Consider the following 26,915-nt stretch of genomic DNA (forward strand, 5'->3'; position numbering starts at 1 on the left):
CTGTAACTTATGTTTATTTTTGCTGCAACATACTAAACCGAAGGATCTGTCTGGTCAACAGCAGTAGGCGTCTCGAAAGGTTACAGTGTTATTTATAAAGCACGATGCTGAATTATTTAAGTTATAGGTCAATTGCTACAGTTTGTAGAGCGACTCTAAAGGCTCAGGGTGGATATCCTGTGCAGGCTCCATCACTTTTTTTCCTTTTTTTTTTTACAGAACGGGGCAGAAAGACAGAACGGCAGAAAGAAATTCGTCCTTAATTTGGCGAATTTAGAAAGAAGAAGTCATGACAATGGAGGAGAGTTGAGAGAAAAGGCGTGTGTATCCATTTTGTGAGGGAATTCTGTAGCATGCCATCTTGTTCTTGCAGCATTAGGGAGAATAGGAAAATTTGGAGAATGGACTTGATGTACTAGCTGAAGTGTACAAATATATGTGGCCGGGAAACGAGGCGTGGAAAGCGGTATAGAAGGAGGAACAAATCTATACTGGAGTGAAAAAAAAATGTATTTTAGATGAATAAGACCAAGAAAGAGGGGATCTGACAAAGCACTCACCTAACATGTGGAACTACTTGCCGCAAGACAGGAGACTGTACTGAAGCATAATGCTTGGCATGACATAGAAACAGATAGCATTGGGCCAAAGCAAAATCCTAAAACGAAGCTATGTAATATTTTTTCCACTAAGACCAACAGGACAGACCAGAAACTCATCAAAGAATTGACTGGTGGGTTTGGTTCCTGACCACTGAAACATATCCCCATGCAATGATCCCTCTAAGCTGTGGAGTCTTGTGAGCAAAACTTCTACTTTGTGAGCTACTGGCATTCAAGTTGTGAGCGAGCAATTTGGCTGCTGCATAAATTAGTCTGCTCTGGAGCCCTCCTTCCCGAGCTAAGACAAAAATGTGTGAGCCGGAGGCTAAAAAACTGTGAGCTAGCTCACACTAACTCAGCTTAGAGGGAACACTGCCCCCCATGTACCCTTCTAAGCTGTGGAGTCTTGTGAGCAAAAATTCTACTTTGTGAGCTACCGGCATTAGAGTTGTGAGCGAGCGATTTGGCTGCTGCATAGTTTGCTCTGCAGCCGTCCTTCCCGAGCTAAGACAAAAATGTGTGAGCCGGAGGCTAAAAAACTGTGAGCTAGCTCACACTAACTCAGCTTAGAGGGAACACTGCTCCCCCCCCCCAAGAAAACACACACACACAATTTACAACGATGACTGAGGGATTTGATAAATCAGTCTAAATTAGGCTTGCCTTCTTTTCAATTTTTTCCCCCGTTCCCCTAAAGCAATCTACGAACAGCCTGTCCTGTGTGCCAGGCAGTGTTCCCTCTAAGCTGAGTTAGTGTGAGCTAGCTCACAGTATTTTAGCCTCCAGCTCACAGATTTTTATCTAAGCTCAGGAAGGAGGGCTCCAGAGCAAACTAATTTATGCAGTCATAAATTGCTCACTCACAACTTTAATGTCAGTAGCTCACAAAGCAGAATTTTTGCTCACAAGACTCCACACCTTAGAGGGAACATTGGTGCCAGGTTGCTGTTAAAAGTCGCCGGAGCAACGGCAACATTAAAACGGTGGCCCTCTAAATGCATTCTAACTCCGAGGAGAGCGTCTCCAAGCGAGGGGGGAAGAGGACCGAGATGACCAGGAGGTGTTTTCACGGTACCAGCAGCAGCTCCTGTTATCGGAGGTTGCTTAGCTCCTCTTGGCAAGAGGGGAGGAGTCCGGAGGCTCCCTATCTCCTGGAGCCGGGTCCAAGGATTAACCCCGCCCCGGGGGCTCCGGAGGCAGCCGGTTCTAAACGGCAGGCAGGGAAACATAAGAAGAGAGGAGCAGAGATTGTGCGCTCGGATGGAAAAAGGAACGAGGCGCCGAGGAACCCGGTAAGGGAGAAGGGAGCTCCGAGGGGAGTAGGAAACGGGTGAAATCATCGCTCCGAAGGCGAGGAGACAAGCCGGCATGAGAGAGCGCCGGCACAGAACTGCCCGGAGATCCCTGCACAAACTCTGAACCAGGAGGAAGACCCGGGGAAAATCTGAGGACGAGTGCAGACACTGCTTGTATAGAAACCCGCCGTGAGCAGAGTGAGGAGGCCAACCCTGGTTTGAATACACCCCCGCCGTGATTCCAGGCGATAAAACGGTGGCCGTGGGTGCAGGAGTCTAAATAAACAAGATCACCCTGCTCTATTTTCCCTGTGCTCTCTGTTATTCTCTCCTCCACTCCAGGGGAAACTTTACAGAAGAGGAAGCGACAAAAAACAACGTGAAAGGGCAAGCACGGAGGAACAGCTCTCGAAGCAGGGAGAGGAAATTTACAACATCGCCCCCTGAGCTTTTAGAGTCCAGACTTGACTGATACTGCACCGGTGGGCTTGGTACAAGAACCAAAGAAAAACTAGCTTTTAGCTGGCACCAAAACGCGACAGAGAAACCCAGCTCGGTTCTAACGAGGCTGGTGTTAGAGCCAAAACAGAACCGGCATTTTCCTGGTACTAGAACCAAGTTTAAGGAGATAGAAATAGCTTGGTATTGGAGTCTGAAAGCACTGCCTGGGCACCTTGATTCTAAGAATACAAGCCTGGCTTAGAACAGTTGCAGACAACCTGAAATCAAAGGCCCAGAGTGAACTGGGACCAGAAGCAGCCAGACTGGGGACATAAACAGACACCAACAGTTTCCAAGAGTTTCCCAGGATTCAGTACATAACCGGAAGAGCAAGGCTCAGAACCAATCCAGCATCTCTCGGAAAGCCATTCAGAATCACTCGTCTAGAGTTCTTTTGGGTTCAACCATATCTAAGTTCACCTCCCTGAGACATAGAGCATCATGGAGGACGGAGCGCGTCGTCGAGGTGGTTCTGAGAAGGACACAGCAAGCCCGGAGAAACCAGAAGAAGGTGGTGTGGCACTCAAGAAAGAAATTGGGCTGATAAGCGCGTGTGGCATTATCGTGGGTGAGTGTGCGGTCTGCTGGGGTGGTATTCTCCTTGCATTCTCTGAGATGGGCTGTGCCCCCCCCCCCGAGTAGCAAAATTTTATCTTGGTCTTGGGGTGTCCTCTGTTTTTCATGTACCCATCATTATTACTGTGGCAAACGTGAGTAGAAACCCTTTGTTACCTTGTAATATATTGCTTTCCCGTTTCATGATAAAGGGATGATGAAACGACTCTTAATAATATTTGTCCCCTTTCTGAAGCCTGCCTTCGTTTTGCATTTCTCTGCCTTTCCCCCCTTTCTATAAATACCTCTGGGCTGTCAGCTTGCATCACCAATCCGATTAGAGCTGGTTCTCTCCTCCTTGAAGCTGTTCCAACACCACCATCTGAACTCCTCCTGACTCCCTGCTTTTTTAGCTTTCTTCTGAGTGCAAAACCAGATTCCTGGCCAAATCTCAGCTCTCGTTGCTGTATTAGTCTTCCTCTAAATGTTTTCTTATCTTGGGGATTCTCCATCCTTTGCTCTTAAATTGCAGGACAGAGATTACAACACCCCAGCAGTGGGGAAGGAAGGTTTGTACACCACAGACGATGGTCTGCCCTGGCCCAGAGACCCTCGGATTTCAGGAGCAGGCAAGCTATGCCAGCCTGCACAGCTGTTTCTCCCCAGAGTGGGTTGCAAATCTGTGGCAGACAACAGGTGGCAGACAACAGGAATACGCGCCTGGGCAAATGCAATCTGGTCTCAGAGCTGAACAAGCAGTTACTTCCTCCGGTTGCCCCTGCCTCATAAGGAACTGCACTTTAGTGTAAGGAAACCTGGAATCCTTCTCTAAAGCTGCCCCAGCCCATCAGGACTGAAGGCCCTCAGCAAAGCCATGGAACAGCAGAATGTACTTCTACATGTCCCCAGACCCTTGGTCCCAGTTTGTTTTCCACTCCAGTGCAGCTAGAGCTGCAACTCCCGGGACATGTTTGTTCCATCAAATCGCACTCCAGATGGCTTTGCTTTAGCAGGTGCCAGGAGACCACTGAGCAAACACAGGGAGGCACTTGGAATGACAGGTGGAGACCCCCCCGTGCTTCCTGCTCAATTCCAGCCCCACTAATGCCCCATACTCCTGCCAACCTAGCAGTTCGAAAGCAAGACATTGCAAGTAGATAAATAGGTACCACTTTGGTGGGAAGGTAACAGCGTTCCGTGCGCCTCGGTGTTTAGTCATGCCGGCCACATGACCACGGAAACGTCTTCGGACAGCACTGGCTCTTCGGCTTGGAAACGGAGATGAGCACCGCACCCCTCGAGTCGGATTCGACTGGCTTTCAAGCAAGGGAAACCTTTACCTTTACCTAATGCCCCATAATTCAGATCTAATTGAACTCCATTCTTGAGCTTTCCTGCAATTGCCTTTCTCTCTCATGCTATTGTCTCTTACTGCACTCTTCCAAGTCTTCTCCCTGTCTTTGCCTAGCTAGGATGACTCTAGATCTATCCCCCTTCATTCCCCATGTTCTTTACTCTGCCTTCTCGACAGGAGTTCTGGGGCACAAGTAAGGCCCATCTTAGATCGCCACATGGACCTAGCTTCTCTTCCCATACTTTCAATCTGCCCCAGCCTTTCCTTCGCCTTCTTTCTAAGCAGCCCCGTTCCCTCCATCCCAGTTTCTCCAGCTCTTGTACATAAGTCCCGGGCCCTATCTCATCAGTGTCCTGTTGCAATACAACCCCACCCTGCAGCTGATGCTTTGAGCTCTATTTCCCCCCAGATTCTTGGCTCCAGTTTGTAGCTGCAAAGTTTTAATTTTCTTAATGAAAAATTGTGCCAGCGGGGCAGAAACACAGAATGTATCGGCAGGGATAAAACACTGGGCAGTGAGGAGCTGAGCTACAGATGCAACGAGCAGGGACAGATATATAAATAAGAAGAAGATATATGTGAGAGGAAGCAGATGGCTTGACTAGGCAAATACTCCTGTGAGAAATGTGGATATTTATACGCAAAAGTGCTTTTTCACCAAGGCAAGTGTGCGGCACAGATTCCCACCAATGAGCGTGGAGCGTCCCAGAACTCACAGAAGAACATCCTCTGCAAGTTTTGTGCGGGCATGGAAGCAGTTGGCTTTTGGACACTTTACAACATTCAAGGGCAATAAATGGGGTTTTAAGCACGCTAACTGACATACTTTGTCCTTAAGGCCGTGCCTGCAGTACTCAGTCATTTTGGTGTAGTGGTTAAGCCAGTTTACCTGCAATACTCAGTCATTTTGGTTAAGGGTTTAGTGTAGTGGTTAAGTGTGTGGACTCTAATCTGGAAGAACCGGGTTTGATTCCCCACTCCTCCACTTGCAGCTGCTGGATGACCTTGGGTAAGCCATAGTTCTGTCAGAGCTGTTCTCTCAAGGACAGTTCTGGAAAGAGCTCTCTCAGCCCCACCTATCTCACAGGGTGTCTCTTGTGGGGAGGGGAAGGGAAAGGAGTCTGTGAGCTGCTCTGAGACTCCGAGTGAAGGGCGGCGTATAAATCCAATCTCCTCCTCCTCATAATCTGGCCTACGTAAATTCAGAGTATGTCCAGACCCCTTCAGTATATTGAATGAACACATGAAGCTGCCTTTTACATACGAATCAGGCCATTGGTCCATCAAAGTCAGTACTGTCCACTCTTACTGGCCGTGGCTCTCAGGCTGGGGTCCTTCATATCGCTTATAACTTGATTCTTATTGGATATGCTGGGAACTGAGCCCGGGAGCTTGTGCATGCCAAGCAGATGCTCTATATCCCTGGGCCATGGTCCCTCCCCTAAATGGAGACAGGCTACTGAGTTCCTATGTGAAAATGCCCCTGCAAACTGCTAACAGATTGTTCAAAAGTTACAGACAGCCAAACTGAAGCCTCCAGCCTCAGCCCCTACGGACACGGAGACACACCCGCATTTGCCACGCAGCTACAATGAAAGCAATTAAAAAAGAGAGACTATTATACCCCAAACATACTAACATTTCCTGAGAATTTGGTGCTTTCAATGTCACAATCAGCACAAGCTGATTCTATCTGAACAAAAGCCTTGAATTGGTCACACGTAGAGACTGACTCACCATGTGAAAAACTGGATTGAACCGGGACGTGGTGAGTCGTGAGCTAGCGATGGTAAAGTACTCATAGGATTTGTTTGGCACACCACCGTAATCCATTGAAAAAGCCTAATTTATTTACAACCTCATCCTGGGCTCAGAAATAAGACTTGCAGAGTTCATTGGGACTCCTCCTAAGCATGCATAGTTACAGGATTACAGTTACAGTCATATAAAACTGTCGCATAGATCATTCACCTTGGTTTCAGTGGAACTCAATGTTTTTCCCCCCACTAAATGTGTTTTTCCTCCCGTTAGATGTGTTTTTTTCACTAAAGAACTGGGTCCAAGTTTCCCAGACACAGTTCAGGTTCCTTGCAACCACACAGCAGCTGTGGGGAATGCATTTTAAAAACTAGAGGACAGACCATTTGGGCGTGGAACATCATTGTTGGGGGAGGAACAACTTCAGACTCCCCCCTGAGCCATTTTCCCACACCAAAATAGCAGCGGGGGAAATAATTTCCCCATTATTTCTGCTCCACATGGACTATTCTGTGCATGTGGAGGAGCAGAAATGGGAAGAGAACTCCCCGCCCCAGTGCTGTTTCAGCATGGGAAAACAGCCTGAGGGAGAGATAGGAGCCCTTTCTTCCCAGTCGTGGCATTCCAAGCCCACATGAGCTCTCCTTGATTTAAAAAAAAAAAAAAAAGCAATTGCCCACAGCTGCTGTGGGGTTGTGCAGAATCTGCGTTGTGTCTGAGAAGCATGGACCTAGCTCTTTAAAAATAAAACACATCTAGTTTGGCCCTCAAACTCTCCACAAGTGTGTTGAGGACTGTGGCCTAGTGAGGGCTTAGTTATATCAGCCACCTTTGTTTCAAGAAACCAATATATGGACCATTTAAACAAAAGAGTAAGTTAAGTTATGTGGAGCAGAGGTCCACCAGTGGCTATTAGCCACAAGGTATAGATAGGGGCTCTGGGGCAAGTGATGCTCTGTCTTCTTGGGCTTGGAGGGGCCAAAAGTGGGAGGGCTTCTGATGTCCTGGCCCCACTGGTGGACCTCCTGATGGCACCTGGTATTTTTGGCCACTGTGTGACACAGAGTGTTGGACTGGATGGGCCTTTGGCCTGATCCAACATTGGCGTCTCTTATGTTCTTATGAAATAAAATCGATTCTGAAAAGTTGATAAACATGGACATTTCTGGTCTTCCTTTTTACTAACGTAGAAGTCCCCAACATGGTGCCCATCAACACCTTTCATGGTGCCCTCCAAATACTTTTAAGAAGTGGGCAGGCCAGGTGGGTCTTTTGTCCAACAAGGCTTCTCATTGGGCACTGGAGATCTGATTGACTGTGCAGATGAAAAAGTGCCCTGTTATAGTTTATGCCTGAAATGTTTAAGAGTTACTGTTAGAACGATACATAACCTTGTTCCCTGACTTTTTGTGGTTGGCTCCGTCTCCAGCAGCAGCCATCTTGTGGCTGGCTCCGCCTCCTGCGGCAGCCATTTTGTTGCTGTCTCCACCACCCTATGTCAGAATTCCAAAGGTGCCTGCAGGATCAAAAACGTTGGGGACCCCTGTACTAACGTGACGTACAGGATTCGATTTGGAGCTAAAAGCGAGTGGGTTCTTCTACTGGCGGCATGTGAGGAAGCTGACCTTTAAAGTAAAGGTCATCCTAAAATTAACCTTTCCCCTTAGATGCTGGGATGATGGTGATAATGCTCCTTCTCCAGGCCAATAAGAACATAGGAACATAAGAGATGCCAATGTTGGATCAGGCCAAAGGCCCATCCAGTCCAACACTCTGTATCACACAGTGGCCAGAAATACCAGTGCCATCAGAAGGTCCACCAGTGGAGCCAGGACATTAGAAGCCATCCCACTATTGACCCCCCCAAGCACCAAGATGACAGAGCATCACTTGCCCCAGAGTCCCTATCTATACCTTGTGGCCAATAGCCACTGATTGACCTCTGCAATGTCTTGGACTGCGCAAATCCCAGGAGATGCCACCATTTTCTCTCTCATCTAACCATCCGTGTCTAACCCCTCTGTCCCTTTTTGTTCGTTCTCCAGGTAACATCATTGGATCGGGGATTTTTGTTTCGCCAAAAGGTGTGTTAGAAAACGCCGGCTCAGTAGGGCTGGCCCTAATAGTATGGATCGTCACAGGCCTCATCACAGCTGTGGGAGCCCTCTGCTATGCAGAACTAGGAGTCACCATCCCCAAATCTGGAGGCGACTACGCCTACGTCAAGGACATCTTTGGGGGACTGGCCGGGTAAGTGGGGAAGGCTGACAGAAGGGGCCGGACATGAGGGATTATTAAACTAGCTGAGCAAGGGGAGGACAGGGAACTGGGGGCAAGCAGGAGCGAGAAGGGGCGAGGTCAAGGGGGGGGATGGGCTGTGCACCTCTTTTTATACTGGCATTTCTCACACAAGATTCCTGCGGCTATGGATTGCTGTGCTGGTGATCTACCCCACCAATCAGGCTGTTATTGCTCTCACCTTCTCAAACTACGTCCTGCAGCCACTCTTCCCCACCTGCTTCCCCCCCGAAACTGGACTGCGACTTCTGGCTGGGGTCTGTCTCTGTAAGTACCGCCCTCCATTAACGATGCATATCCTCCAGCCACTAACATTGGGGGTTACTTCTAAACAGCTGCAGCTCTGTGGTCGTTGAACCGCTTGTTAGGTAAAACCAGCAGCTTGGCGAACTCTATACGATCTGGCTACGTGGTGAAGCTGGTGTCGTGGCATCCTCTCTGTTTATTCATTTAATTTATGTTTTATTGACTTCATTTATGGTCCCCCTTTTTTTTTTGCTGAGACTCCAGGTGAATTACAAAATTTCAAAAAAAATTCAATCATGCATTAGGACCAATGCTCCCCCTAAATTGTGGAGTCTGGTGAGCAAAAATTCTACTTTGTGAGCTCCTGGCCTTGAAGTTGTGAGTGAGCGATTCGGCTACTGCATAAATTAGTTTGCTCTGGAGCCCTCCTTCCTGAGCGGAGACAAAAAATGTGTGAGCGGGAGGCTAAGAAACTGTGAGCTAGCTCACACTAACTCAGTTTAGAGGGAACACTGATTGGGATTAGAATTACAGACTGGAAAATAATGCAAACAAACAGAAGAGACCTATCTAAGACGTGACATACCATAATGCAGACAGTGGGTTATGCAGGTGGAAGAGAATGCACTCAAAGAAAGGTGATTTTTGTTGTTCAGTCGCACAGTCGAGTCCGACTCTTCGCGACCCCATGAACCAGATCACGCCAGGCCTTCCGGTCTTCCGCCGTCCTCTGAAGTTGGCTCAACTTCATGTTCGTTGCATCTATGACACTGTCTAACCATCTCATACTTTGCCGTCTCCGTCTTCTTTGACCTTCAATCTTTCCCAGCATCAGGGTCTTCTCCAGTGAGTGCTCCCTTCTCATTTGGTGGCCAAAGTATTTGACACTAAACATTGCAATAGACTACAGTTCTGTTTGTTCAGAAAAGCTGAGCTCCTGAGCTGCTCCATTACACAACAGTTCTAATCCCTTTATAAAAATGCCCTCCTGAAAAATTTCCATTTTGCACATTCTGTGAAATGACAGAAGAATGGGGTTTTCCTGAACTCCTCAGGCAGGCCCATTCCACAAGGCAAGCGGTAGCACAGAGAAAGCGTGTGAGCAGGTAGTTGCCGATCTTACCCGTTTGCAGGGTGGTGTCTTCATAAGGCTTTGCTCAGATGACTGCCTCTTCCCCTGAAATTTCAGAGCCATAGGATTATTCCTCAGGAGCACCTCAACTCACTGTTTCTACACACTAATTATTGTTATGAACAATAGGATCCATTTATGCACTTTGGCCTGCTTGCAAAAATATCGATCCCTTTGCCTAAAAAGAATATATGTGTGATTTGACAACATTATTCTAATTGCTGTAAAAAAAGAAGTACCCGCAGGGGTCATTTGGGGGGGGGGGATGCGGGGGGACGCCATCCCCCCCCCCGGGTGAGGTGCGGGAGGGCGGGGCCTGGAGCTCCCTGCTGGTGCCCGCTGGAGGTCGCCGCCGGCTGTGGGGAGGACACACTTCCGGTGATGTCAGGGGGTGTGGCATATGCTAATGAGTTATGCTAATGAGTCCCCCTAGCTCTTTTTCTACGAAATGACCCCTGAGTAACCGTAACAAACGCTCTTACAATGTAGCCTCGTTTTTGGTAATGCAATATTCAGAAGTGGGCCTTTCATCCCTTTTGTGAAGCTTGCTGCCCTTGACCTGAAATGGAGCTCCTAATCTCAGGGCTCAAGCCACCATGGGTCTGACCCACAGCCCCCCACCACTCCCAGAGGAGAGTAAAAGCGGAGAGGGTAGGAACAGAAGATGACATCTTTGGGCTGCCTATTAGTCCACCTCTCTCTCTCTATCCCTGCACATTTTCCTTTCTTTCTTTTGATATGCATGCGGTTGTGTCAGGCTTCATATAAATGGAGAATGGGCACAGTTCTGGCCCCACGGATTGAAATGAAGATTATATTGATGAGGAGTAATCCTTGCCGAGGTTACTTCAGGACATCACGTGCTCGCAAGATCAAGCTCGAACTGGTTTTGCTCCTTTCTTTCCAACCCCACGGGCAGGAGAGGAGGGGGAAGAATGAGGGATGGCCGGGGGAGGGATAACGGAGGCGCTTATGCAAGCCAGCTGCTGCAGCTCAGCGAGAGTTTATTAATCAGGTCAAAACCAGTTACTCAGTGCTGAGTCCACAGAAAAGAGAAAGAGAAGTGTGTGTGCGCGCGTGTGTGCATTTTTGTGCGCATGGGAAGGAAAGAGACAGAGAAAGAGAGGAACCTATACCCTAAATCTCAACAATGAGGAACCACTTATGGTTGGGCCTTATCCCCTGAATTCTCCAGAGCTAGAAAACAAGAAAGCTGAGCCAGGAGCCGGTACAGATCAGCAACCAGAAGGGAGAGGCTGGGGAGAAAAATCAAAGAGTTCTGTGTGAGTTTTACAGTACAGTATTCACAGAGAAACAAAAGTCACAAGCATGCATAAAAATGCAGGAAGGAATCAATATATAAATAGAGATGACATCAGCTAGCCAACATGCTGGAATAAGGAAACTTCTAAATATACCCTACCCATCAAATATTTAGTATAAGGAACGTAAATTATTATTTTTTTTTTAAAAGACTTTATTTATAATTTTTTGAAAATATAACATTTAACACAAACAAACTGTAAACTGAATGAGTGGACAGTACTTCATGTCTAACAGTATAGAAGTGACAATCTATACAGTAACTGAGAAACAAACACAATTTTAGATAGTTCAAAAGAATAAGAGTTTCTGGTAATGACGATTATTAGGAACAAAGTCTCCATCAGATAGGTATGCGATCATTGGAAACCAAATTGCTTGGAAATTACGTAAACTACTGCCCGAGGTGAGTGATGCATTCTGTGAGGCCATTTTCCCCAATAGGAACGTAAATTAAACGGTCATCTCTACCTTGAGCCCGTTCACAGGGAGGGCGGGGTAAAAATGCAAAAAAAGAAAAGAAATACCAGACATGGTAGTAGGCAGCATAGGGTTTAGCTCTATTCCCCCCCCCATCTACTATAGCAAAAAGTGCGTCCTATTCTTGTCCATGTATGGTCTTTTTAAAATCCCTTCAGTTTTGATTGAAGAGTACTGAGAGACTGGAAGTTAAGGTTGCCAGCTACGGTTGCCAGCCTCCAGGTGGGACCTGGGGATCTCCCGCTTTTACAACTAGTCTCCAGCTGACAGAGATCAGCTCCCCTGGAGAAAATGGCTGCTTTGAAAGGTGGACTCTATGGCATTGCACCATGCTGAGGCCCTTCCCCTCTCCAGACCCCACCCTCTCCTGGCTCCACCCCTGAAGTTTCCAGGTATTTCCCAACCCAGACCTGGCAACCCTATTGCCAGCTGTGGGCTGTGATATTCCTGGAGATCTGGAGGTAGAGGAAAGGAACCTCAGCGAGATATAACACTATAGAATCCAAGGCAGCCATTTTCTCCAGGGGGAACTCATCTCTCTTGTCTGCCGATCCATTGTAATTTCCGGGAGATCTCCAGGCCCTACCTGAAGGCTGGCAACCAGAAGAAAGGATATGATAGGAAAATAGGCCGAGGAGTTTAGGACTGAAGGAGAGCTCATGGGTGGAGGGCATCATAGATGGATTATTCATAGACTACAGGCTGAAATGGGGTGGTGTCACCAGAGTTCTGTGAAGCAAGGCTTATCTAGTGTGTTGTTTTCTGCTTCTTATCTCTGTGCTGAGGTAAGCAGCCTCGAAGTGGTCAGAAAGTTGTTTTCTGTACCCGCCTGGGCTTGGTTGCTGTGAGACAGCCCGTATAAATGTGTAGGTTGCTGTAAGGAGGAAGCAGCAAAATGCCATGGTGTTGGCATTACTGATCGGGTTGCCAGCTCTGGATTGGGATATTCCTGGAGATTTCAGGGTAGAACCTGGGGAGTGCAGGTTTTGGGGGAGGGGAGGGACCTCAGCAGAGTATAATTAAATAGAGCAGGGGCGTCGAACATTTGTTATGAGGGCCAGATTTGACATAAATGACACCTTGTTGGGGCGTGCCATGCGTGTCATAAAATATAATGCCAGGTAGCAGAGATATAAACTTTATTAAAGGGCACAAACACATAAATGTTCTAAGGAGGCATCTTCAACACACACCCCTCTAAGGAAGGGCTTCAACAGGTGGGCTCATCTGGATTTCTTCCAGAATAGCACTGATAACATCGAGGCTGTGGGGAAAGGGAGGAGATTTTTTTTTTAACTTAAAATAAAAACATTAGCTCTGTAAGCTGCAAACCTACTTTTGATTTATTGACATTCACCACAGAAATCTCGTGCTCAGAGTTCTGAGTCTGGGACCCAGGTTAAAGAGTCTGGCGGAGCAAGCTATGATGCAGCAGCAGCAGCAAAACTGGAAGCAGGAGAGGGCCAGTTCCACTGTGGGCCTGATGGAAGCTCTCTTGGGGGGGGGGGCTCATCTGGCCCCCGGGCCGCATGTTTGACACCCTTGAAGTAAATCCTACTCTCCAAAGCCGCTATTTTCTCCAGGGGAACTGATCTCTGTCATCTGGAGATGATTTGTAATTACTGGTCATTGACCCCTCTGAATCAAGCACTGGATCTCGAAATATGGTAGCGGGGTGGTTGGCTTGGATGGGTCCTGGGAACAGAGCGTGCTCAAGATTTTGCAAGAGCCCTGAGCCAGCCACACCCTCTTGCCCCAGCGTCATCTCCTAGATCTGTGCCTGAAAGGATCCCAGGGAATCTGAGCCCTGCTGGCCCTCCTCCAGTCCTGCTGAGTGCCAGGGATACTGAGAAACAAGGAGACCGGGAACTTCCAGGAGTTCAGCTGGGCCGGAGAAGAAATGCAGTAATACATTTTGCGAAGCCGACTTTCTGTCCCCTCTTTCCCCGGCGCCTTCCTTTCCAATGCCAAATCAATATTGCCTCTCCGGTCCCACCGAGAGCCTCACTTCAAAACACCTCGTGAAGTCCAGCGTTCAGATTTACCCCCTCACCCCAGAGCTATTCCTGTACTCTTCCCAGGTGTAACATTAGCTAGCCCTAAACTATTCTTGGAGTCCCAGAGCCAAGTCTAGGCCTTGAACTCAGAGGCAGGCCTATACTCTATCAGAGACGCTACGCAAATAGGCAACCTCAGTTCTGAGGGCAACCTGATATTAGAGATGACTTCTGTACACTCGGCCTCACTCCTCACTCACTCCTCTCCTTACACGTCATTGATCTCACAAACTCAGTGCCCCTTGGAATATCATCCAAATTAATCTCACATGTTCTTCACGGAATACGTGAAATATGTACCCCACAGAGCACACATTTATGTGTTGTATTCCAGAACAGAGAGGGCCCATGAGTCGTTTCAGTATGTGTTATATGTGTAGCTACCCTGTTTCCTTCACAATCAGGATAATTAAAGTATTATAAAAAAGGTGCCCACATTGGCTGTGAAATTGTGGACTTCATGCCCTAGTTCATAAATCGCTATGAGTACACATAATGCCGTAAGGATCCTATCTGCAGTGGAAAAATTCATGTGCGAAACGGTTCTACGAAGACCCTCCCACTCTCTCCCACCCACCCTGCAGCTCGATTTTCTGTTAATCTCCACGTTTCCTGTTTTGAGCCTGTCTGACTTGAACTTGTTTGTGCAAAAGAGAAGCTGAGTCAGCCGAGAAGTTCCCATTTCCTCTTGCTCTGTCATGTTTTGGGGATCTTGACTCTCACCTCCCCCTGGGGGGAAAAAAGAGTAAACAAAAGGAGGCTTGACAGAAGTGGAAAGAGATACACTGGTATCTCTCAACCATCTAGATAAGAACAGGAAAGTCATTCAACAGTGTAGCAAACATTACTCTGTATTTCCCACACATATCTGTTCATACATGCTGTTCCGTCACACATAAAACCTGGAGGGCCATACCAGGTCTGCTAAGGGCTTCTAATGGGGCCCGCACTCCATACAAGTAATTAACCAAGTTAGTGTATATCGTGAATGGATGCTTGCTTACATGTTTCGATAGCTGCTGGCTATCAAAGGCAAGTGAGTATTGCATAAGACCTCTTGTTTGCTGTTTGCAGGCTATAAATTTAAAGGACAGCCAGAATTGCCGGAAATGTTTCTATATTTAAAAATCACTGGCAAACTCAGGTGAAGTGGATGGTTCGGTAGCTGACATTGTAAGTGAGAAATACAGTGTGTCGCTCTGAATCATCTGCTGGGTTTGGGAGGGGGTGTGTGTTGGTCCCCCAGCATTTTTAAGCTCAGTACCCATGTATGGAGCTATGGTGGCTCAAGTGGTTAAGACGCTGAACTGCAGGCTGTGGAAGGTCAGTAGTTCACCAGTTCGAGACCCGGGTGCCGCATGACGGAGTGAGCTCCCGTCTCTAGTTCCAGCTTCTGCCAACCTAGCAGTTCGAAAGCAAGAAATTCCAGTAGATAAATAGGGACCACTTCGGTGGGAAGGGAACAGCGTTCCGTGCGCCTTGGAGTTTAGTCATGCCGGCCACATGACCACGGAAACGTCTTCGGACAGCGCTGGATCTTCGGCTTTGAAACGGAGATGAGCACCGCAACCCTAGAGTTGGATTCGACTGGCTTTCTAGCAAGGGAACATTTACCTTTATTTTTACCCATGTATACATTACAGTGGCTTTAAAAAAAAAAAGTTTTGTTGGTGGTATCAGGATTAATATGAGAGCACGTGTGGTGCACTGTTACACATTGGTGTTGTTGTTCTGTTTGCCTGTACACATGATCTCCAGATGTTAGGTTGCAGTCAGTTTGGTGTAGTGGGAGAGCCAGTTCAGTGTGGTGGTTAAGTGCGCGGACTCTAATCTGGGAGAACTGGGTTTGATGCCCCACTCCTCCACTTGCACCTGCTGGATGACCTTGGGCAAGCCACAGTTCTGTCAGAGCTGTCCTTGAAAAAGAGCAGTTTCTGTCAAGAGCTCTCTCAGCCCCACCTACCTCACAGGGCGTCTGTTGTGGGGAGAGGAAGGGAAAGGAGTTTGTAAGCCGCTCTGAGACTCCCTTAGGTAGAGAAGGGCGGGGTATAAATCCAATTGCTTCTTCTTCATTTATGGATGCATACTTTTTTTGTAATAGTGTATATAAAACCATTTGTATGTGTGTAAGCTTGTCATTCTGCATTTAGTCACATGTTGTTGTCGCTGTATACCTGCGTGCACAATGCTGCAGGTATTATTGGAAGACAGTGAAGGTGTGAAAACTTTGTACAGACAGAGGAGTGGGGGGAAGAGATCCTCCTTTCCTTCCGTAACTCATCTTTGCAATAGCTAGATAGTAGCCCTTCCCTTCATTTCTAGTGCTTTATCTATCTCAGGTGAGCCCTGTTTGTGTGGTGTTAGGTTACCAGGGGCCAGTGGCTGTTTGTGCAGACGGGATGTTTTGGTGCAGCCAGGCTGAGAGCCAAATAGGTCAGAGCCTCCCCTCCCCTCCCCTCCCACCACTGCTTGTTTTTCATTCCCTCAAATCTACAGGAACAGTCATAAGATCCTTGTTTCTTTATTTTCCATATACTGCCGTGCACAGAATTAACCCAGGGCTAAAGTCCTGGGTTAAAGTCCAGACCAAGTGTGATCCCTTGGAGAAGGAAATGGCAACCCACTCCAGTATTTTTGCCAAGAAAACCCCGTGGACAGTATCAAAGGCTAAAAGATATGACGCCGGAAGATGAGCCCCTCAGGTCGGAAGGTGTCCAATATGCTACTAAGGAAGAGCAGAGGGCAAGTACAAGTAACCCCAGAAAGAGGGAAGCGGCTGGGCCAAAGCCAAAAGGACGCTCAGTTGTGGATGTGTCTGATGGTGAAAGGAAAGTCCGATGCTGCAAAGAACAGTACTGCATAGGAACCTGGAATGTAAGATCTACGAATAAAGGTAAGCTTGACGTGGTCAAAAATGAGATGGCAAGAATGAACATCAATATCTTAGGAATCAGTGAACTAAAGTGGAGAGGAATGGGCGAATTTAACTCAGAAGACAATTATATCTACTACTGTGGCCAGGAATCTCGTAGAAAAAATGGTGTGGCCTTTATAGTCAACAAGAGAGTGCAAAAGTCAGTACTGGGATACAATCTCAAAAATGACAGAATGATTTCGGTCCGATTCCAAGGCAAACCATTCAACATCACAGTAATCCAAGTCTATGCCCCAACCACTGATGCAGAAGAGGCTGAAGTGGACCGGTTCTATGAAGACCTACAACACCTCATAGAACTAACACCAAAAAATGATGTCCTCATCATCATAGGGGACTGGAATGCTAAAGTAGGAAGTCAAAAGGTAACCGGAATAACAGACAAGTTTGGCCTTGGAAAACAAAATGAAGCAGGGCAAAGGTTAACAGAGTTTTGTCAAGAGAACACACTGGTCATAGCGAACACCCTTTTCCAACAACCTAAGAGGCGACTCTACACATGGACATCACCAGATGGGCAACACCGAAATCAGATTGACTATATAATTTGCAGTCAAAGATGGAGAAGCTCTATCCAGTCAGTAAAAACAAGACCTGGAGCTGACTGTGGTTCAGATCATGAGCTACTCATTGCAAAATTCAGACTTAAACTGAAGAAAATTGGGAAAACCACGAGGCCATTCAGGTTTGACCTAGATCGCATCCCTGATGAATATACAGTAGAGGTGAAGAATAGATTCAAGGGTCTGGATTTGATAGATAGAGTGCCTGAAGAACTATGGACGGAGGTTCGTGACATTGTACAGGAGGCAGCAATCACCACCATCCCAAAGAAAGAAGTCGTGGGGAAGTCGTGGAAGTAGTGACAGACTTCACGTTCCTGGGATCCTAGATCACCGCAGACTGTGACAGCAGCCATGAAATTAAAAGACGCCTGCTCCTTGGGAGGAAAGCGATGGCAAACCTAAACAGCATGATAAAAAGTAGAGACATCACCCTGCCAACAAAAGTCCGCATGGTCAAAGCAATGGTATTCCCAGTAGTCATGTATGGCTGCGAGAGTTGGACTATAAGGAAGGCTGAGCGCCGAAGAATAGATTCTTTTGAACTATGGTGCTGGAGAAGACTCTTGAGAGTCCCTTGGACTGCAAGAAGATAAAATCAGTCAATCCTAAAAGAAATCAACCCTGACTGTTCCCTGGAAGGCCAGATAATGAAACTAAAGCCCTAATACTTTGGCCACCCAATGAGAAGGGAGCACTCACTGAAGAAGACCCTGACGCTGGGAAAGACTGAAGGTCAAAGAAGACGGGGATGGCAAAGGATGAGATGGTTAGACAGTGTCATAGATGCAACGAACATGAAGTTGAGCAAACTTCAGAGGACGGTGGAAGACCGGAAGGCCTGGTGTGATCTGGTCCATGGGGTCGCGAAGAGTTGGACTCGACTGTGCGACTGATCAACAACAACAAAGTCCTGAGGAGTGGGTTAGTTACCCTGGCCCCACTCAAATAGTAAAGGGGGGGAACAGTGGGAGGAATGAGACCCTGCGATGTCTGTCCTCTTAAAACTTGTAATCTCTTCTCCTGAAATAACTGAGCAGAACGTAATTGTATCCCTGTATTACTGGAAGACAAACATGGTGCATGGTCAAGGACAGTGAAATGATGAGAAATCTACAAAACGGCTAGGCAGCTGCCCTGACTCCAAAACCAGTCCTTGTTCTGAATTGGAGAAGGCGCCTATACAATATCTGACTTCCCCCAAACTCCTGGAATATATTGTGTCCTGCAGGGGTGTTAAGTGGCCTTGAATGGGAGAATTGGGCCTTGCGAAGGCAGATATTTATGGTCTCTTTGCCCAGTGACTTTTTTTGCTTCTCCACAGTGCTGCTGACTTGGGTGAACTGTGCCAGTGTACGGTGGGCCACACGCGTCCAGGATGTCTTCACAGCAGGGAAATTGCTGGCGTTGGGACTTATCATTGTTATGGGAATTGTGCAGATCTGCAAAGGTGAGGGGCCTGCCAGAAAGGATGGGGGCAGTGCGCCCCCCCCCCCCCGCATGCTATACCCTGCCCACCTTAAGGGAACAAGCAACGGCCTTTTACCCAGAGATAGGGACAACATTCCTTAGTAAGCGGATTTCAAGAGTGGATTGGTTGCCATAGTTTCCACCCCCAAACGACACTGGAGGGTGGGAGAAATCAGGCGACCCAGGGTAATCTGATAAAGAACAGCCTCTCTCTCTCTCTTTTGTTTTTCTAATGAAACTTCTCCCTGCAGGTGAATATTTCTGGCTGGAACCACGGAATGCCTTTGAGTTCTTCCAGACGCCAGATGTGGGCTTGGTGGCACTGGCTTTCTTACAGGGCTCCTTTGCCTACGGAGGCTGGAATTTCCTTAACTATGTCACCGAGGAACTGGTTGACCCTTACAAGTGAGTCGGGGGCCCAGGGGGACCCTTGAATGGCGGCAGGAAAGAGAACGGACCCAGATCGATACTTAAATTTTTGCCCTTCTTCCACCTCATCTTTCTCTCCCTCACAGGAACCTGCCTCGGGCCATCTTCATCTCCATTCCCCTGGTCACCTTTGTGTATGTCTTCGCCAATGTGGCCTATGTCACTGCCATGTCACCCCAGGAATTGCTGGCCTCCAATGCTGTCGCAGTGGTGAGGCCCCATTTATCCCAGATCCCCCCCCCACCCGATCCTCCTCCTGGGTTCCGGTTGAAAGGCAGCTAACCCCATGCTGCCTCTTCTGGTTTCCTTCCCCCACAGACCTTCGGGGAGAAGCTGTTGGGAGTCATGGCCTGGATCATGCCTATCTCTGTTGCCCTTTCCACCTTCGGGGGAGTTAATGGCTCACTCTTCACTTCTTCTAGGTAAGTAAACATGATCTCCAGCCCCGAGACGGGAACTTATCATTCTTGTTGACAAGTTGTGCCTTCTGAAATCCACACCTATCAAGTTCCAGGAGGGCAGTCCATCTGACTTGGGAAAGGGCATCCCCCCCCCATCTTTGTACTGTTGCCACCAGGGGTCATTTCGTAGAAAAAGAGGTGCAGGAGCTCATTAGCATAACTCATTAGCATGACTTATTTGCATATGCCACACCCCCTGACATCGCCGGAAGTGTGTCAGAAGGCAGCACCCACCGCTCAGGCTCCACTGGACTGTTTTGGATTGCTAGCTATTGGGGGGAGGGGATGTGCAGATCTGTCCTCGCAGAGGAGGGAGAGCTTGTACCTGAATAAAACCTGGTCTTAAAAGTGCCACTGGACTGTTTTGGACCAGGGGGCTGGGGGGGCTCTGCAACTTACCTGGCTGCTACTTGCTCTGACTGAGGGCACTGGGAGCAGGGGGTGGGGCTTGTTGCATGTGCCCGCCCCCTGGGCTCTTTACTGCCGGAGCTCTGCTCCTGTGCGCTCCTGCAGGAAATGACCCCTGGTTGCCATCCTGTCCGTTCTTTTCCACAGCCAATGCTCCCTCTAAGCTGTGGAGTCTTGTGAGCTGAAATTCTGGCATGAAAATGGCGAGTGAGCCGTTTGGCTACTGCATAAATTAGTCTGCTCTGGAGCCATCCTCCCTGAGCTAAGACAAAAATGTGTGGGCTGGAGGCTAAAAGACCGTGAGCTAGCTCACACCAACTCAGCTTAGAGGGAACACTGGCCACAACCCCTTGAGGAAGTCTTGGGGAAGCACTGGGAATCTCTCTCCCACTGAGACTTTTCTTGGCACATTGGCACTTTTCTTGGAAGATCTGGACCGGACGTTACTAGCCGTAGCTGGTTGGCTCAGGCTGAGCCGGCTGAAGTTGAATCCGGCAAAGACGGAGGTCCTGTGAGTGGGTTGGGGCAGTTTGGGGGTGGGGACCCCACTCGACCTTCAGTGGGGCACCACTGGTGCCAGCGCTGGAGGTTAGGAGTTTGGGAGTGCTCCTTAACAATGGAGGCCCAGGTAGCAGCCACTGCTAAGTCGGCCTTTTACCACCTTCGGCTGATTAGGCAGTTGGTTCCCTTCCGCGACTGCAACAACCTGGCCACAGTGATCCATGCGATGTTCACCTCGAGACTAGACTACTGTAACACTCTCTACATGGGGCTGCCCCTGTCGCAAATTCGGAAGCTGCAGCTAGTGCAGAATGCCATGGCCAGGCTGCTGACGGCCCTTCCCAGATGGGAGCACATCCGGCCTGTGCTGAAGGCATTGCACTGGCTGCCAATAGCATACCGAATTCGCTTCGAGGTGCTGGTGCTTACCTTTTAAGCCAGGGTCCGACATACCTGAGGGACCGCCTTCCCCCATATATACCCTTAGAGAGCACTGAGGTCGGGGTCACAGAACCAACTGACCCTCCCTGGCCCCAAGGACGCTAGGCTCGCCACTACCAGGGCCTTCTCAGTGACGGCTCCTTGCTGGTGGAACGAGCTCCCGGAAGAGATCAGGGCCCTGCGAAATCTTCTACAGTTCAAGACGGAGCTCTTCCACAGGCTTTCAGCTAAGGAGCTGCCCTGACTATTACCACCAATGAGCCCGGCCCTCAGCCTTAACGTCTGGCCTATACCGTCGTGTGATTCAAGAAGACCACCGAGCTGGACTGTCTGTTTGCAAACATTCTTAGTACGCCACCTCAAGTAACTAATGAAGGATTACCAGCACCTTATGATTTTTATGACTTATTTGTACTTGAATTGTCTGGAAATGATCTTATGTGGCTTTATTGGTATTTTCAAACCAACTCTGTTAGCCGTCCTGAGCATGCTTGCAGGGAGGGCGGGGTACAAATTGAATTAATGAAATGTAAATAAATAAATAAATTAGTTGTTGCAAATTTTCCGGGTTGTGTGGCCGTGGGTCTTGGCATCGTAGAGCCTGACGTTTCGCCAGTAGCTGTGACTGGCATCCTCAGAGGTACAACACGGAAAGATGGAGTACTCTGTGTCAAGGCCTCTCTGTGTCAATCCTTGACACAGAGAGTACTCCTTCTTTCCGTGTTATACCTCTGAGGATGCCACTCACAGCTACTGGCAAAACATCAGTTCCTACGATGCCAAGACCACGGCCACACAGCCTGGAAAATCTACAGCAACTAATAAACTCCGGCTGTGAAAGCTTTCGACAAAGCAAATTACCATCCAGCCCTGCTGGCCATGCAGAGCTAGTCTAAACACTTGTCCTACTGCTAGTCATTTTGAGGAAACACTCTTGTACCCACCAGCTTATATTTCTGATTATCTTCTCTTCACTATTTCCAGACTCTTCTTTGCCGGAGCCCGGGAGGGCCACCTTCCTAGTGTACTGGCCATGATCCATGTGCGACGCTGCACTCCCATACCTGCCCTGGTCTTTACTGTGAGTCTTCAAGGCAAAGGGATTAAGGGGGTGTGGATCAGGACTGTTGGGTACATGTGGAATGAGGAGAGGATATCCGTCAATGCACAATCTGTGAGGCGGCAAGGGGTACCATTCAGGTGTCTTTCTGTTTTTTCAACAAATGCCAATATTTCTTTTTTGCTCTGGCTGTCTCTGGCAGTGCCTTTCCACCTTGCTGATGCTGGTGACAAGTGACATATACACCCTGATCAATTATGTGGGATTCATCAACTACCTCTTCTATGGAGTCACCGTGGCCGGACAAGTTGTGCTACGCTGGCGGGAACCTCATCGGCCCCGCCCCATCAAGGTGAGAGGTCCCATTTACCCTAACCAGAGGTCTTTTCGGGGGGGATCGCGGGGGATCGCAGTTCCCCCGGGTGAGGTACGGGGGCGGGGCACATGATGAAGCCCCGCCCCCCGCTTCCGGCCCTCATTCAGCCAGGAGGAGGCAGGAGAAGAGGGAGGGTAAGTTGCTTCCTCCCTGCCTCTCCCCACCCCTGCCTGCCTGGGGCCAGGGAGGGCCTTCGCGGGGCTTCCTTGTACTCCCGCCGGCCTTGCAGGTCCACCGCCGGGCCCCTCGTGGGGCTCGGCAGTGGAGCTGCAAGGCCGGCGGCGGCGGCCAGGGTGTGTGGCCTTATGACACACTTCCGGTGATGTCAGCGGGTGTGGCCTTATGACACACTTCCGGTGATGTCAGGGGGTGTGGCATATGCTAATGAGTTATGCTAATGAGTCCCCCTAGCTCTTTTTCTACGAAATGACCCCTGACCCTAACACAGATTACACAGCAGGTCACAGCTCTTCCTTTAGAATCACCTTTCCTGAACAGTGGCTTGATTTCACTCAAGTTTTCAACCGTCTAATCGATATTCTCTGAACAAGCATAATCGGTTGCTATAACAATTAAAACATATCTGTTTGCAACTAAATGGAACTTTTATACTACTCGGGAGCACAATCCAAAACTTTTGTTATGCAGCATTTTGCGCTGGATTATTTCAATCTGCTTTGGGGAACAACTGTGAAATTAGGATCTGTTTCACTCTGACCATACCTGTATAAGATTAAGTGCCCAAGTGCTGAAGATTAAGTGCCCAAAACTTTTCAGAAGGAAAAACTGGTAGTTAATTCCGCAAAACAGAGTCCTGTTTTGGTTGATAAACATAATTTGTGCAACAGTAAATACAATACTGTGTATTTTAAAATGCTTGACCTCAGAAGTTGCATTCAGATAACTCTTATGCATGTATACTCAGAAGTAAGTTTGGCCATGATGAACAGCACTCGCTCTCATGGAAGTATGTGGAGAACTTTTGTTTAAAAAATTTCTAGAACACCTTTCCACCCAAATAGAATCCCCACAGCAACAAAATGCACTTTTTTTTGCCCTGGGTTTGTTTTTACATAGAAAAACAGGATTTATCTTGCTGTATTTGATAAAAGTGTTGTAGATTCATTTTTAAGAAATGTAGTGCAAAATTTAACAATCTAGAGGGTTACATTTAGATATCTTCTTAAAACGGGGTAATTCTAAAAGATGCTAGAAGTAACTGAACTCTAAAAAAAAAAATGGCAGGGAAAACCAACTTTTAAAGTCCCCTGTTTCTACTCTGCATGACTCTGGTTCCTTGCATTATTCCCACCCCACCCCCCAAATATTCACCACTTCTAGCAGATACCTAGCTCCCTCCTTGCTAGGCAAGGGAACCTTCCTTCTGCCATCACCCCCCCCCACCCCCGCATCTCCATTTCTGGTATTCCTGTCGAAATCCAACCCATCTCTCTCCTCCCCAGGTGAGCCTGTTCTGGCCCATCATTTACCTGCTGTTCTGGGCCTTCTTGTTGGTGTTCAGCCTGTGGTCAGAACCTGTGGTGTGCGGCATCGGCCTGGCCATCATGCTGACGGGAGTGCCGGTCTACTTCCTGGGGGTACACTGGGAGCACAAGCCACCCGCCATCAACACGTTTGTCGGTGAGTCGAGGGCCGATGGGGGGAAAGCCCACCCAGTGAGCACAGCGGGTTCCCTTTCCCCGCTGAAGCTCACCTGCGTCACTCTTTGTCTTCCTACAGATGCAATAACCCGGGCGGGGCAGAAGCTCTGTGTCGTCGTATACCCCCAGATGGGCGGGGGAGAACCCGAAAGCAGTCTCAGCAAAGAGACCAAAGAGCAGCTTGAGCCAATGTGCGGGACTGAAGACCTCAACGGCCCTCGGAACTGAGCCCTCGGGGCCGGGGAGGGTGTCGAAGCAGCCAGCCGTGGACTGCAAGGGTGCCCTTCGCTGGGGCTGAAGTAAGTGGGAGCTCCCGACAGCTAGTATTTCCGACTGGGAGTGGAATACCTGGGAGTGACCCACCTCCATCAGTGTACCCAGCGAGCCTTCTCTGGCAAACCCTGCCGGGATTGGAGTGCTGCCCCACACCCGCCACTCCCTGCCGCACCCCCTTGCTGCGGCCGGACTTAGTGGGAGCTCTGTTCACCGCCAACAATGCCGCCCCCCACGCTCCCTGCTGGAAGGGGTCCCTTCGTTGTTGTTGCCTTATATTGTTGGGAATGTTCTCTTTCGGCTTGAACCTCACGGGGGGGAGGGAGAAGGATTCTCTCTCCCCCCCCCTCAGTTTTTTGAGCTTGTATTTTTCACATTTGTCTGTCTCTCTCTCTTTTTTTTGATGTAATAAATTAAGCTTGAACTTGTCATCCCTGTTGCCTAGAGAATAGGATGCTGAAACGTCACCCAGTGTGCAGTTTTCTGCCCCCCACCTGTTTCCTACCAGAATTATTTGGCACAGAGTGCCTGAGAGTTCTCATCTAGTGAGGAAAAGCCGTCTGGAATCAGTTAACTCCAGAATCTCCAGTGTCAGAAAGCAGGCTTAAAATATTCCGATACCCAGCTGGGAAAAGTTGAATTTCCCCCACCCCGTCTCATTACAAAAGCCGGGTTTTTACTGATTTGCAGGCAGCGCAGCTAAAAGTTCCCATCCTGCCTTTTTTGTTTGTTTGTTTTTTACAAAACCAGAGAACATCCTGAAGGTCTCTGAGACTCAAACTATATGGCAGGAAGGGACTGAGGAAGGCCTGCCTCAGAATAAACACCTCCGTAGAAGAGAGGACAAACTGGAAAGTGAGTTGATGCAGGGAGGCTTCCAGCCGCAAAGGTCTTTGAGCCAGCCGGACAGGGAATGTTCTCTGAAGACTACGGGACCATTTCCCACCAGCAAAGGAGCCTTGAAACAGCCAGTCCCACCCACATCCAGTGTCCCCTCTAAGCCGAGTGAGTGAGCTAGCTCACAGTTTTTCACACATTTTTGTGAAGGATGGGGCTCCGGAGCAAACTGATTTGTGCAGTAGTTAAAATGCTCGCTCACAACTTTAATGCCAGTCGCTCACAAAGAAGAATTTTTGCTCACGAGACCTCCACAGCTTAGAGGGAGCATTGCCCATCTCTGCCCCTGTACCAGGGGTCATTTCCTGCAGGAGCGCACAGGAGCGGAGCTCTGGCAATAAGGAGCCCAGGGGGCGGGCACATGCAACAAGCCCCACCTCCTGCTCCCAGCAGCCCTCAGTCAGAGCAAGAAGCAGCCAGGTAACTTGCAGAGCTCCCCCCGGCCCCCCCGGTCCAAAACAGTCCAGTGGCACTTTTAAGACCAAGTTTTATTCAGGTACAAGCTCTCCCTCCTCTGTGAGGACAGATCTGCATGTCCCCCCCCCAATAGCTAGCAATCCAAAACAGGCCAGTGGAGCCTGAGTGGTGGGTGTTGCCTCCTGACACACTTCCAGTGATGTCAGGGGGTGTGGCATATGCAAATGAGTTATGCAAATGAATTATGCTAATGAGCTCCTGCACCTCTTTTTTCTACGAAATGACCCCTTCCCTGTACTAAGCAGAAGCCCAGCTAGGGTTGCCAACCTCCAGCTGCTGACCAGAAATCTCCTGGAATGACAGCATCTCCAGACAACAGAGACCCGTTCACCTGGGGGAAATGGCCACTTTGGGAGGTGGACTCTGTGGCATCATACCCTGCCGAGGTCCTTTCCCAAACCCCACCCTCTCCAGGCTCCACCCCTAAAATCTCCAAGGATTCCCCAACCAAAATCTCCAGGAATTTCCCAACCCAGAGCTGGCAGCCCTGGGCCCAGCGTCAGGAGTGGGGTGGTGGTGGTGGAGGGTGGAATGGACCGGTAAATCCCTCTCACTGGGATAGTGGGTATTCCTTCATTCACGGGGGACTCTCTCCGCACTGTGTTTCCATAGAGACAGGGCTATCTTTGGGCAGGAACGCACAGGAACGGAGTTCCGCCTGGCTCCTGAGTTGGCCACGCCCAGCAGGAACTCATTAGCATAACAGGCCACACCCAACAGCAGACACTCATTAGGATTGGCTACATTAGGGGTGTGTGGCCTAACATGCAAAGAAGTTCCTGCTACAAAAAAAGGCCCTGGGTTTTGACAACAAAGTAAACAGAATAAGAAGCAAAAGGTGGGTGTGGTTGGATGACCACACTTCTGTTAACATGTGGGTTTGTGGCCTAATATGGCAATGAGCTGTGCTGTCAGGGGTGTGGTCTAATAGGCTAATGTGTTTCTGCTGTTGGGTGTGGCCTAATATGCTAATGAGTTCCTGCTGGGCTTTTTCTACAACCCAGAGAAAGGTTGCTGCAAGCCCCAAAGTTGCCCCAAAAGGACAAGAGACAGCTCCGAAATCCTCTTCCTCAGGTCCACCCTTGCGCTTGCAACTACTGGTCATGTACCAAAATAAAAATAGACGCGAGCAGAGGTCATTTCGGGGGGATCGCGGGGGAACGCAGTCCCCCCGGGTGAGGTGCAGGGGGGCGAGGCACATGATGAAGCCCCGCCCCCTGCTTCCGGCCGCCCCGCTTCCAGCCCTCATTCAGCCAGGAGGAGGCAGGAGAAGAGCGAGGGTAAGTTGCTTCCTCCCTGCCTCTCCCCACCCCTGCCTGCCTGGGGCCAGGGAGGGCCATGGCGGGGCTTCCTCGCATTCCT

The 26,915-nt window shown here is 48.9% G+C and overlaps 1 protein-coding gene across 1 annotated transcript; it reads left to right on the forward strand.

Annotated features, from left to right (window-relative positions):
- Positions 1-2,135: 2,135 nt before the first annotated feature.
- Positions 2,136-24,608, forward strand: SLC7A8 (solute carrier family 7 (amino acid transporter light chain, L system), member 8). The gene is made up of 11 exons (XM_015406429.1): positions 2,136-2,966; positions 8,111-8,315; positions 8,479-8,630; positions 18,424-18,549; positions 18,821-18,974; positions 19,085-19,208; positions 19,317-19,420; positions 21,794-21,890; positions 22,072-22,221; positions 23,709-23,886; positions 23,986-24,608. The coding sequence occupies exons 1-11, from the start codon at positions 2,840-2,842 to the stop codon at positions 24,132-24,134; spliced, it is 1,566 nt and encodes a 521-aa protein (XP_015261915.1). The 5' UTR covers positions 2,136-2,839; the 3' UTR covers positions 24,135-24,608.
- The last annotated feature ends 2,307 nt before the right edge of the window (positions 24,609-26,915 follow it).

The sequence above is a fragment of the Gekko japonicus genome, unplaced genomic scaffold (assembly GCF_001447785.1).
Source record: "Gekko japonicus isolate JY-2015 unplaced genomic scaffold, Gekko_japonicus_V1.1 scaffold1746, whole genome shotgun sequence".
Classification (NCBI taxonomy): Eukaryota; Metazoa; Chordata; class Lepidosauria; order Squamata; family Gekkonidae; genus Gekko; species Gekko japonicus.